This window comes from Hoplias malabaricus, chromosome 5, assembly GCF_029633855.1.
Source record: "Hoplias malabaricus isolate fHopMal1 chromosome 5, fHopMal1.hap1, whole genome shotgun sequence".
Taxonomy (NCBI): domain Eukaryota; kingdom Metazoa; phylum Chordata; class Actinopteri; order Characiformes; family Erythrinidae; genus Hoplias; species Hoplias malabaricus.
Genome location: NC_089804.1, coordinates 22,388,905 through 22,401,063, shown reverse-complemented (window position 1 = coordinate 22,401,063; position 12,159 = coordinate 22,388,905). Strand labels below are relative to the sequence as shown.

The 12,159-nt window shown below is 43.8% G+C and overlaps 1 protein-coding gene across 1 annotated transcript; it reads left to right on the top strand.

Moving 5' to 3' along the window:
• The first annotated feature begins 2,343 nt into the window (after window positions 1-2,343).
• On the top strand, window positions 2,344-10,816 carry mmp19 (matrix metallopeptidase 19). The gene is made up of 9 exons (XM_066672264.1): window positions 2,344-2,599; window positions 3,085-3,176; window positions 3,470-3,603; window positions 5,367-5,576; window positions 6,671-6,916; window positions 7,186-7,308; window positions 7,403-7,567; window positions 8,317-8,444; window positions 9,368-10,816. Exons 1-9 carry the CDS (start codon window positions 2,504-2,506, stop codon window positions 9,602-9,604), a joined length of 1,431 nt encoding a protein of 476 aa, XP_066528361.1. The 5' UTR covers window positions 2,344-2,503; the 3' UTR covers window positions 9,605-10,816.
• Window positions 10,817-12,159: the final 1,343 nt, after the last annotated feature.

The window sequence follows — 12,159 nt, the reverse complement described above, 5'->3', positions numbered from 1 at the left end:
CCTGAGCAGCAGCTTGGTTTTATTTTCTTGGTCTCACACCACTAACCTGGAGCTGTGGGGTTCATCAGCTCTGGACACAGACAGAGGTTTAAAAGAGCAGCACCAGACACATGTGGAAGCCATTTACTGAAGCTTCTTGGGTCATTTGGTTTGTTTAAGTATGGGCTTTTCGTTTTAAACAAGTCGGAAAAAGGTCCTGATTTGCCGATTCCTCATCCAAGACCGAGCTTCATGGAAATTACAGCTTTGAAGACCATCTCTACACCAAGGAAACTCCTCTTTCACCTGAAGCCCTCCTTCCACACAGAGGCTGGGAATAAAGGGATCTGAATGAATTGGTGTCAGATGTTCACAAAGTCAGTGAGAACGGGATGTAAACTGCAGTCAGAAGTGTTCTCAGTGGCGGTGATAGGAACCAGACGTCTGAAGGGTTTAACGGCTCTGAGAGCTCCTCACAGAAAGCTATTACAGGACACAAATAGATCAGAAAAACGTTATATGAGACTGAGTTTTATGAGGGTTTTGATATATGTTTTAAAACCATTCTTGGTGGAGAATTAAGGGTCAGTAAATCATTCCCACACCTTGTGGCCACAGTTTATATATATTTTTTTCTGTGGTAATTAGTCATGGCTGTGGTTTAATCCCATCCCATCACAATAAAATATATTTAAAACTGGCCACAAATCCCATTGCTAACTACTCCATTATTCACACGCGGGTGTCACCACTCTCTTGTTCTTTTTCAAAAATGTTTTTACCATATATTAAAGCAAGAATTGGCGGCACGGTGGTGCAGCAGGTAGTGTCGCAGTCACACAGCTCCAGGGGCCTGGAGGTTGTGAGTTTGATTCCCACTCCGGGTGACTGTCTGTGAGGAGTGTGGTGTGTTCTCTCTGTGCCTGCGTGGGTTTCCGTCGGGTGACTGTCTGTGAGGAGTGTGGTGTGTTCTCTCTGTGTCTGCGTGGGTTTCCTCCGGGTGCTCCGGTTTCCTCCCACAGTCGAAAAACACACGTTGGTAGATGGATTGGCAACTCAAAAGTGTCCATAGGTGTGTGTGAGTGAATGGGTGAGTGTGTGTTGCCCTGTGAAGGACTAGCACCCCCTCCAGGGTGTATTCCCGCCTTGCGCCCAGTGATTCCAGGTAGGCTCTGGACCCACCGTGACCCTGAACTGGATAAGGGTTACAGACAATGAATGAATAAATAAAGCAAGAATCCCCTCAATGCTAAGCGTACCCTGAAGGGTTAGGGTTCTATAGGCAACGGACACATCTCTCTTCTGAAGAAATCAAAATGACACAGCATTTATGTTGTAGATCTTGTGGCATCTGGTTCCTGCCACCACTGCTGTAAACAAAATCAGAACTTTCTCTCCAATTAAAAATTTGTTTAGACCTCAGCCACTGGACGAATTGGTGGAATCCTCCTTTAATGTGTGGACATTGTTGGCAGCGCTCTGACCTTTCCATTTCATCTCGCCATAACACAGTGGCGCAGACCTCCGTAAATCTGCCTCGGAGCTCCGCTGCTGTTTGGCCGAGGAGAGTGTTGGCTGAGTTTTGTCTCTCTGCCTCGTCAGGACATCACTCGGCCATGTGATAAACATTCAATCAACCATGAGGTGCGTGGATCCTGCCAGGAATCCAGTGCAGAGTCTGTACAGAGGCACATTCCCACTGTAAAGAGAAGAGAAGACAGCACTTACATGTCAAAATGATCAGTAACAGTCTCAGAATAGTGACTTACATTCTCAAAAATGTTGACTTTAGAATCCTGCAAAAATGAAAAGTGGTGGCATTCAGTCATAACAACATAAGGGAGCTTAGGTTCTGCTGCTGTACAATTCATTCTGGATCACAGACACCACTCCAGATGTGAGGATTTGATTGCGTTCACACACAAGAACATTAGCTATCTTCTAGGAAGACTTTTGAATGGATGTTGGAACACATTCGACAGCAGCCACTGGATCACAAACACAAGTGGAGGCTTTTTTTACCTGTTTAGAATATGCTTGGCATCAGACATAGTGACCTTAGGCTCTGGAGGTTCTGGTCCAAAGTGTTGTGTGTGTGTGTGTGTGTAGTTTGTAGAATCAAAAAGGGAACAAAAACTAGGCTATCTGCATAATGAACACAGAAATTCATGGAAGGTTTAACTTCTGCAAAGATTTCCAGAAGACTTTCTGTCTTCTGCTGAAGTGCAGGAGTGTACGTGTGTGTGTGTGTTGTGGGGGAGTGTGTGGAGGAGTGAGAGCTTGTGTGAGTGTTAAGGGGAGTTTCCCTTAGCTCCGAGCAGCTGCTGGAGTGAAGGAAATGCATCATTTGAGTTTGGAGAGCACTGAGTCACTCCATTCTTGAACTTTATAAACGTCCTGCAGCAACTCGCCACAGCTGGAGTTCCACCGTCTGCACATCTTCAGTTTCTCAGCAAAGAAACACACGGAGACACACGCGGGAACCGGCTTTCTGCAAGGCAAAAGCTCCTACAGCCAGAAGAGGATGGCAAACCTGTTAAAGATGTCTGTCCTCCTGACCCTCCTCTACTCAGTGTCTTCCACTGTGATGGAGAGAAGACAGGAGGTCACAGAGGCTATGGTAAGAACTATGGAAATGCTCTGTAATGAGATGCGGTTTGGATAAATGTCCTGTGGTTTTGTTGATTCTCTAAGTGTAAATATGTTTTTACAATTGGAATTGCATTTGGAAATAGTGCAGTATACTCTACCATTCATGTTGGAGCCAGGTTTTAAGGAGGTAAATGTAACTCAATAAAACTGTGCTTGTGAGCGCCCTCTGAATGGGTTGGACCAATCAGAAGCAATCAAACACCTGAGTTCTGTGACACCACAACTAAGTGGGAGACAGGTGAAAAGAACGTATTCGAGTTTCAGATGGAAAAGCAGCGTTTTCTGCTCTTTTTATAGACAAAAGGCTTAATTTTATGGAAAATAATCACAATTATGACACTGTGAAACATTCTGATGCTAACATTATGAATAAACGGCTATGTGTTAAAATATTCAGTGTGTGACATTTACACAAAGCTAGAATTAATCAAACTGTGTCTTTACTGAATGCAGAGTTATCTGAAGAAATTTGGCTACCTGGACCCTCCACTGGACGTGGAATCACAGGGATACTGGAGTGAGGAGGAAATAAAAGAAGCCCTGAGGTAAACAGACTGAAATGCTAACATGCTTTCTTTCTTTTTCTGCTAATATTCAAATGATCATATTTATTTCAAAGACTCTCACATACCATAAACAGCCTGCTTTAAGTTATACAGTCCATCTGGAGTGAGGTAAACACTAAATAAATCCTGCATTAACAAAAACATAGAGTTAGCTTCATTGCTAACTGTGTGTTAGCTGCATTAAAGGTGCAATGGGTGCTATCATCTTACCCTTTTACAGCTGACTGTTTTAAAATAGTTTCAAAGTGGTTTGAAACTCTCCAAATCATCAGTCTGTTTCAGAAAGTGTCAGGTCTGTCAATCACAGGGAGGGTAGACGAAGCTACGATTATGAAAATGAGGCAGCCTCGCTGTGGTGTGGAGGACCCTTTCAACCAGAAGAGCATGAGATACAGGAGGTTTGGGGGTAAGTTTTTTGAATAGAAGTCATTGTTGTTATAGCCATGGTCTCTGTGAAACAAACACAAGCCTAATGAGTGGTCATTAGAAAACTGTACTAGAAAAGTTTACTTAGTCCTTAATCTGGAGATTAGTTTTTTTTTTTCCCTCTGGGACAGTGGTGAAACTGCCTTTCCCAGTGGTCTGTCTTTTTGCCACGGGCCAGCTGTTTGTTTCTGAAGTTTTCTTCGTGCCTCGGTGCAAGTCTGGACAGGAGTTAGTGAAGCTCTGCGGCTGGCAGTGAAAGGAGTGCAGTTCTGGAGGCTGATTTGTAGCCTCTGTTCTTGATTCCAGGAAAATGACTCACCCCAGACCCTGCGTGGGACTGTTTTACTGTTTACTCGGACTTCTCAGACTTAGAATTTGTCCTGAGGAGACTGGTGGCCGGGAAACTGGGATAATACTCATTATAAGCTCTGGTTAAATCTTTAAAGCTCTGGTATTGTTAAAGAGAAATAAGGGAAATGATAAATAATATGCAGAGGACACATTTCTCTTGTGCACACTTGAATGCAGTGCTGTGGAAGTTCAATGCAGTTTTGTTGGATACAGTACAACATATTTATTGATTCATTCTTTTGTTTGCTCATTCATTCACCCACCAATCTATTCACCAATTCATTCATTCATTCAGTCACTCATTCATTGTCAGTAGCCATTTATCCAGTTCAGGGTCACAGCACAACACACAATACACAATACACAACATATTCATTTGTTTGTTCATTCGATTGCGCACTGACATGTACAACTTTATTAAAATAAACATCACAACACTAGGGCGGCACGGTGGTGCAGCAGGTAGTGTCATAGTCACACAGCTCCAGGGACCTGGAGGTTGTGGGTTCGATTCCTGCTCCGGGTGACTGTCTGTGAGGAGTGTGGTGTGTTCTCCCTGTGTCTGCGTGGGTTTCCTCCGGGTGACTGTGAGGAGTTGGTGTGTTCTCCCTATGTTCGTGTGGGTTTCCTCCAGGTGACTGTCTGTGAGGAGTTTGGTGTGTTCTCCCTGTGTCTGCGTGGGTTTGCTCCAGTTTTCTCCCACAGTCCAAAAACACACGTTGGTAGGTGGATTGGAGACTCAAAAGTGTCCGTAGGAGTGAGTGAATGTGTGTGTGTTGCCCTGTGAAGGACTGGTGCCCCCTCCAGGGCGTATTCCCGCCTTGCGCCCAATGATTCCAGGTATGCTTTGGACCCACCGTGACCCTGAATTGGATAAGCGCTTACAGATAATGAATGAATGAATGAATCACAGCACTAGTGCTGTTTATTATTAGTGTTACATATGGAACCAAAACAATGAGCATAAGCTTGGGCTGGTGGTGTGGTGTGTGACAGGGCAAGTGTGTGAGTTTCCCCACAGGTGTGAGTGCATGAGTGACTGGGTGAGTGTGTGAAATTCTCCACTAGGCGTGAGTGTGTGAAACTGTCCACAGGTGTGTGTGTGAATGATTGTGTTTGTGATTGTGTTACAGTAGATGAACGAACAAATAAATGAATGAATAAATGAAATAAATCGGCTCATAAAGAGTAATGACACCCAATATTGATTTCTTTAATTTCGCCAGTGTTGTCAAATGAATTCAAATCCATTTAGACGTTTGTGTTCTTGTAGAAAAGTTACACATCCTTTTATAAGATAAAACTGTGCAGTAAAACGACTTCTCTGTGTTCCCAGTACGTGATGTTTACCTCCCATCGTTAATAACCGACTCTGTTGTTTCTTTTTCACAGGGGTTTGGAGAAAGAATGTCCTAACGTATCGTATCTATAACTACACTCCAGATCTGGGGAAACCGGCCACGCAGAGGGCCATCAGAAGTGCTTTTAAATACTGGAGTGATGTCACTCCTTTAGTCTTCAAAGAGATTGCGTTTGGCCGAGCAGACATCAGGATCTCCTTTCACAACAGAGAGGGGTGTCCCTCGCCTTTTGATGGCCCAGGTAAGTCTGGACAGACAGAGCTCGTGAACATGGAACATGCAAGGAATGAAATGGGACACTGTGTAACAGCTGCACATGAGTCTAATGTCCTCGCGCTCAACGCCGAGCACGTCAACAGTGGCATAAACCAGTCGACTGTTGTTCTCTGGGGTTGTAAGTGTATTTGTGGTGTTTTTTGTGCTTCTCTAGTGCTTGGATGGCTTAATGCCATCAAATCCTCACAGCCATGCCCGTCATTTAGTGTATAACCTTCACAGAAGAGGTGGAGAACTTTGTTGTAGTCCTACTGGATTAACTCCATGTTCCATGTGCATTTGTGAACCACTGAGGAGGAGTTTTTCAAGAGGATCCTGGTGATAAAAATAAAAGTGTTGAGTTTGCAGATATTAAAAAGACAGAGAATGTCATTATAATACATCGCTATGAAGTAAGTTTGTTTTCTAAAGGCCCTGAGAAGTGAACCTCTGTTATTTAAGTGCCGGTCCGTATTATTCCAGACACAGCTGGACATTTCTGGACTTAATTCGAAAGCCGTGAAGGGCTGATGGTTTTTTCTTAATCCTTCTTTTAAAAACCAATGTTCCCTAAACGATGAGCTCAGACGCTGAGGTCCGGTCAGTGGGAAACCTCAGGGGAACCTCAGCTGGAACGCCAGGGATAACACAGTGGATGTTTGTAGGAAGCATAGTCTCAAATTACCGAGCCTAGTCATGAATCACTGGTTTTAAAGCCTTTGACCACAGATGTTCCAGATGCAGGCGGAGAGAGCCTGGTCCTGGACTTTAACTGTCACACCTTCTCCTGATTTTCTTCTGAGGTGAAAGGTGTTGTTGCAGTAACAGCCTCAGCTTCTCTGTGCTTGGTTTACACAATATTCATGAACATTTCTGTCAAGATTTGTGGGCAGTCAGCCACTGGAGCATCAGTGAGGTCCAGTACTGATGTGTGTTTCTGAATCAGAAATGTGTCTTAAGGAGATCACTGCAGATTTGCAATTATTATTATTAACTATTACCATAGATATTAATGCAGTTATTAGCGCAGATGTTTCATCAGATTACTCCTGAACCTGTGAATTCTGGTGGTCTCTGTAGGCCATGTTCTGGCTCATGCTGAAGCCCCTCCCTCTGGCATCGTTCACTTTGATGAGGACGAGTATTGGACGGAGGGGAAGTATTACGGCTCCAACCTCCGCATCGTCGCAGCTCACGAGATCGGACACGCGCTGGGACTGGGCCACTCTCAGTTTAAAGACGCTCTGATGGCTGCACATTACACCGGCTACCAGGCCAACTTCAGACTGCATACTGATGACGTCAGAGGCATCCAGTCCTTATATGGTAATGTCCCTGTGGGAGGTTGTTGATTCATTATAACCACATTATCCAGGTCCTATCTCCAGGATCTCTCCTGGCCTCTTTCTCACTCTCAGTGTGTAGCATGCCCCTATCCATCTTTAGGCTACGATAACAGTGCTCTCCTCCAAGCGTGTTGAGCTCTGATGGCATTTGTACTCCCTGTTAAAATAGGGGAGGAACTCTTGATGAATCAGTGGAATAAGGAAGGTTTTCCTTGCGCACCACGAATAATAACACACTTTTCCATTCAGGTAAAAGATTGCCCAGCCCAACCACAGATGAAAATGTTTACACTGAGAAACCCACCACTAGTTCACCTTTTCCCAAAGAAGTTCCAGATCCGTGTGAGGCTAAGCTTAACGCCATAATGCTGGGTAAGACACTAACCACAGCTCACCAGGGCAAAACTGGACCCTCAGGTTTATTTGTAAAAGCATCAGTATGAAATATCATTTTGATTTAAAACAGGGCCCTGGAAGAAGACCTTTGCTTTCAGTGGGGACTATGTTTGGACAGTAACAGATTTGGGCCATAATCCTCCAATAAAAATCAACCTGCTGTGGAAGGGGCTTCCGGGGAACATCGACGCAGCTGTGTACTCTCCGAGAACCAACAAGACCTACTTCTTCAAAGGTATTTCTTAAAATAACTCCATAAACACCATTATTATAACTGATAATCCAGCATATCTATGTTATGTAGCCAATGGTTTGTAGTATCTTTGTAGAAAGCCTTCCCAGGAAGTAGTAGTAGTAGTAGTTTCAGTGGGAAATAGGAACACTTTCTCCAGAGTTGAATCACAGGGAGGAAACAGGATGATTTGACGGGACAGGACGTGATGCCTTTGGAAAACCGAACTGATCTGTGCTGTGTTCAAACAGCTGGATTTTGAATCTGGTTTGATTAAATATGTCTGATTAATGACTAATATACAGCTCAGACTGAGTCACACGGCCGTAAACAACGTGAATGCACTCTGAGATTCGTCAACACTCTCACTGTACTCATATTCCAGCGTTGTTTACATGATAACACACAGTTATAAAATGAAATATCAGTGACCAGTGCTCTCACACAGAGCGGTGTGTCCTTTCTGATTCATGTCAGTACAAATATTTATGAAAGTAGAGGGATAAAATTGGCAATGTTCATATACACACACCAAGGTTATGTTCAGCGATGTGTACATGTAGCTGTGAGTAGCTGTGGATTGATGGTGGATGTTGAGGGAGGAGACAGCTGTGTTCCTTTACTCACACAATCCCCATTTCTTCAGACAGTTGAGGGGGTCAAACCAGCAACGTTCTGGTCCCAATCCTTTAAAATTTAGGCCACAGCTTCATATATACATTACATTAATAGTGAATTCCCTTGACCTCCAGGTGACAAAGTGTGGCGTTATACTAATTTCCGACTGGATTATGGATACCCTAAAGAGCTGAGGAGAATCCCTCCGAACATCGATGCAGCTTTGTATTACGAGAAAAACAAGAAGATCTTCTTCTTTAAGGTGAGTCCTTCTTTATCGACATGCTAACCCTAAACTTAACCCTAAACTTAACCCTAACCCTACCCTAAACCAATACCCAACCCCAACCGACCCTAAACCCAATCCCAACCCTAAAACTAAACCCAACCCCAACCCTAAACCCAACCCCAAACCTAAACCTAAACCCAACCCCAACCCTAAAACTAAACCCAACCCCAAACCTAAACCCAACCCCAACCCTAAACCCAACCCCAAACCTAAACCTAAACCCAACCCCAACCCTAAAACTAAACCCAACCCCAAACCTAAACCCAACCCCAAACCTAAACCTAAACCCAACCCCAAACCTAAACCTAAACCCAACCCCAAACCTAAACCTAAACCCAACCCCAAACCTAAACCCAACCCCAACCCCAAGCCTAAACCCAACCTTAACCCTAACCCTAGCCCCAGCTCATGTTCCAGCAGATGTAAGCACCACAAATGTAAGCTTTGGCCACAAGAGGGCAGCACATTCAATCTATAAACACAAACACACAGACACACACACACTCACAGACAGGAATAGCTGCTAGTATGTTTTATCGCTCTCTTTTTCCCACAGAATCTTTTTTATCCCCATCTGCTCTAGCAGAAAAGTTAAATATCTAAACGGCTATCACTTTAGTTGTTGAGCAGCACCCAAACTTTAGTAGACTATATTTAAAAGTGTATTTATCTTGGCATTAAATGTTTACCTGCTCAAAACAACATTGACATCAGAGAGTATTATTCATGCCAGATCCCTCCAAAGAACACAGTTCCACTGCTCCACAGCTCAGTGCTGAGTAGCTTTATGCTCCTTTAGGTGACACTGGGCACTGAGCATAGGCTCATTATTTTTTACGTTGTTGTTGTTGTTGAAGATATTCCCTTTTCTTGTATATTTTTCTTTTTTTTCACAGGGTTCAGGTTATTGGCAGTGGGACGAAATGGCCTACAATGACCTCAGCATTTATCCCAAACCCATTTCCCGCCTTTTCACTGGCGTCCCGTCCAATCTGGATGCAGCTCTGACCTGGAACAACGGGAAGATCTATTTCTTTAAGGGAGACAAGTACTGGCGCATGAACAAGCAGCTGACCATGGAGGCGGGATATCCACTCAGTAAACGAGAGAGATGGATGAGATGCATCCACTGAGACCCCAGGGGGCGTCAGAGAGCTGAAACCAACAGAATCAGTTGCAGCACCACTCTGTCAGTGTCACTGTTCATTCACACTTGAGGATTTTAGAAACAAGCTGATGGTTAGAGGGGTATTTAGTGGTAAATGTAGCACAGTGGGTAACGCTGCTGCTCGCCACTTGGCTGAGTGGGGTTCAAATCCCTGCCTGGGCAACCACAACAAACTACACCAATCTGATTCCTTGGACAAGAAAACACTGCATTCCCCAAGATCTTTAACATTACACGGGTACAAGGTCTCAGCCCAATGCCGTAAATACTAATGTGTAGCGATGCTGAGAAAAGTCAGTCATGTTTTGACCCAATTGCTCATTTCAGGGAACGCACTTGGGACTTGTCCATGCACTGAGGAGTTACAGGGGTTGGACAATGAAACTGAAACACCTGTCATTGTAGTGTGGGAGGAGTCATGGCCAATCTTCATTAACTGCACATTGCACCAGTAAGACCATGTGCATCCAATGGTTCAAACATTGTGTCCTGAAGGCGGTGCCGTGTATCAGGACGACAATGCACCAATACACACAGCAAGACTGGTGAAAGATTGGTTTGATGAACATGAAAGTGAAGTTGAACATCTCCCATGGCCTGCACAGTCACCAGATCTAAATATTATTGAGACACTTTGGGGTGTTTTGGAGGAGCGAGTCAGGAAACGTTTTTCTCCACCAGCATCACGTAGAGACCTGGCCACTATCCTGCAAGAAGAATGGCTTCAAATCCCTCTGACCACTGTGCAGGACTTGTGTATGTCATTCCCAAGACGAACTGACGCTGTATCGGCCGCAAAAGGAGGCCCTACACCATACTAATAAATTATTGTGGTCTAAAACCAGGTGTTTCACTTTCATTGTCCAACCCCTGTAGATATTTGCCACTTGTGTATTTTACAGCAATTGTACGTGCCGTGCTGAAGCGTTAGTTATCTGTAGTAGAAAACCCATGTAGCAGATAATGGGAGATACTCAGGCCTTTCTCAGCCAGGATGGGGGGTTTCTTTACTGTTTTTATATGTTTTACATTTGTTGATTTTCAGTGTTTTTCTATCATTGACTTTTCTTTGATCTCTGAAGTCTAATGTTGGACTTAAAGTTAAAGAAAGAATTTTTAACCGTCATTTACAGACGTTTTACAACAAAAACTGTTGTCTATTGTTGTCATGGTGTTTTATTTTGTGTATTTGTGAACGATAAAAAAAACTATTGTAAATGAATTCATTCATTCATTATCTGTAACCCTTATCTAGTTCAGGGTCGCGGTGGGTCCAGAGCCTACCTGGAATCATTGGGCGCAAGGTGGGGAATACACCCTGGAGGGGGCGCCAGTCCTTCACAGGGCAACACAGACACACATTCACTCACACGGACACTTTTGAGTCGCCAATCCACCTACCAACGTGTGTTTTTGGGCTGTGGGAGGAAACCGGAGCACCCGGAGGAAACCCACACAGACACAGAGAGAACACACCACACTCCTCACAGACAGTCACCCGGAGCGGGAATTGAACACACAAGCTCCAGGCCCCTGGAGCTGTGTGACTGCGACACCTACCTGCTGCGCCACCGTGCCGCCCATAAGTTAATTGAAATTTGCGTAATTTCAGATTTAATTTGAATTTGAAACGTCAGATCAGTGGTTTACTACGGTTTCAACCTAAATACAACACAGTGGTACTTTTTCTGTTGAAGTGGTAGTTGTGTTCTTCGTCAGTGAAGTGACAGAATGTTTTGACCTGTGGTACACAGTATCTGTAAACGGGCAAAATCAGTTTCATTTCGTGTAACACTCTAAACTCCACTTGAACTCCACACATTTCGTTTTCATGTTGAGCTTTTCCTTAAATGTGAGTAGATCTGACCCATATTTAATAGTTTAGTAATCTCTTATTGTTCCAAAGTCTATTCTTTTTGAAGCTGAACACACCCCATCCCCAAGAAGGACGACAGAGACTGATGTCAGTATGAAATAATGAGAAACAGATCATAGAAAACGGTGATGTCAGATGAGATTGAAGCCATGTGTTAAAGGAAAGAGGCCCGGAGCTTGGTGCTTTAAGATCAGTGTGATGTAATGGGAAGGTTTATATTACAGTTCGTTCAGAACACGATTTTTGAAAAGAAACTATGCTTTTTCAGGGAAAGTGTATCGTTCTTCGTGGCCCTATAATTACGCGTGTAAACTGTAATTTTATCTTCTGCCCTTCTGTGTTTCCATAGCCCCCAGTTTCATACAGAATATGAACACAACCCCAAACCAGGCACTATGTCATGTTTCAGGGTCAATACAAAGAAGATGTTGTTGAGTTAAATACATATTGTTTATAGAGTGAACTCTATTTTTTCTGTAAAGTAAAAGAGCCACATTGCATCATAGTGAATGAACCACTTTATGCTCCATAGAGTAGGTCCTGCACATGGGGGCGTCCATGTTTACATTAGGGCACTGTACAGTAACTAGGTGAACATCATTGGAGAAAACGACTTCTCCTTTAAAGGAAATCTAATAATGAGA

What these genes read in the sequence shown, in the direction of transcription:
- mmp19 (XM_066672264.1), top strand. Translation starts at nt 2,504, where the DNA reads ATGGCAAACCTGTTAAAGATGTCTGTCCTCCTGACCCTCCTCTACTCA. An exon ending in AGGAGGTCACAGAGGCTATG is followed by an intron (nt 2,600 to 3,084) that starts GTAAGAACTATG and finishes TACTGAATGCAG; the next exon opens with AGTTATCTGAAGAAATTTGG. An exon ending in GAGATACAGGAGGTTTGGGG is followed by an intron (nt 3,604 to 5,366) that starts GTAAGTTTTTTG and finishes TCTTTTTCACAG; the next exon opens with GGGTTTGGAGAAAGAATGTC.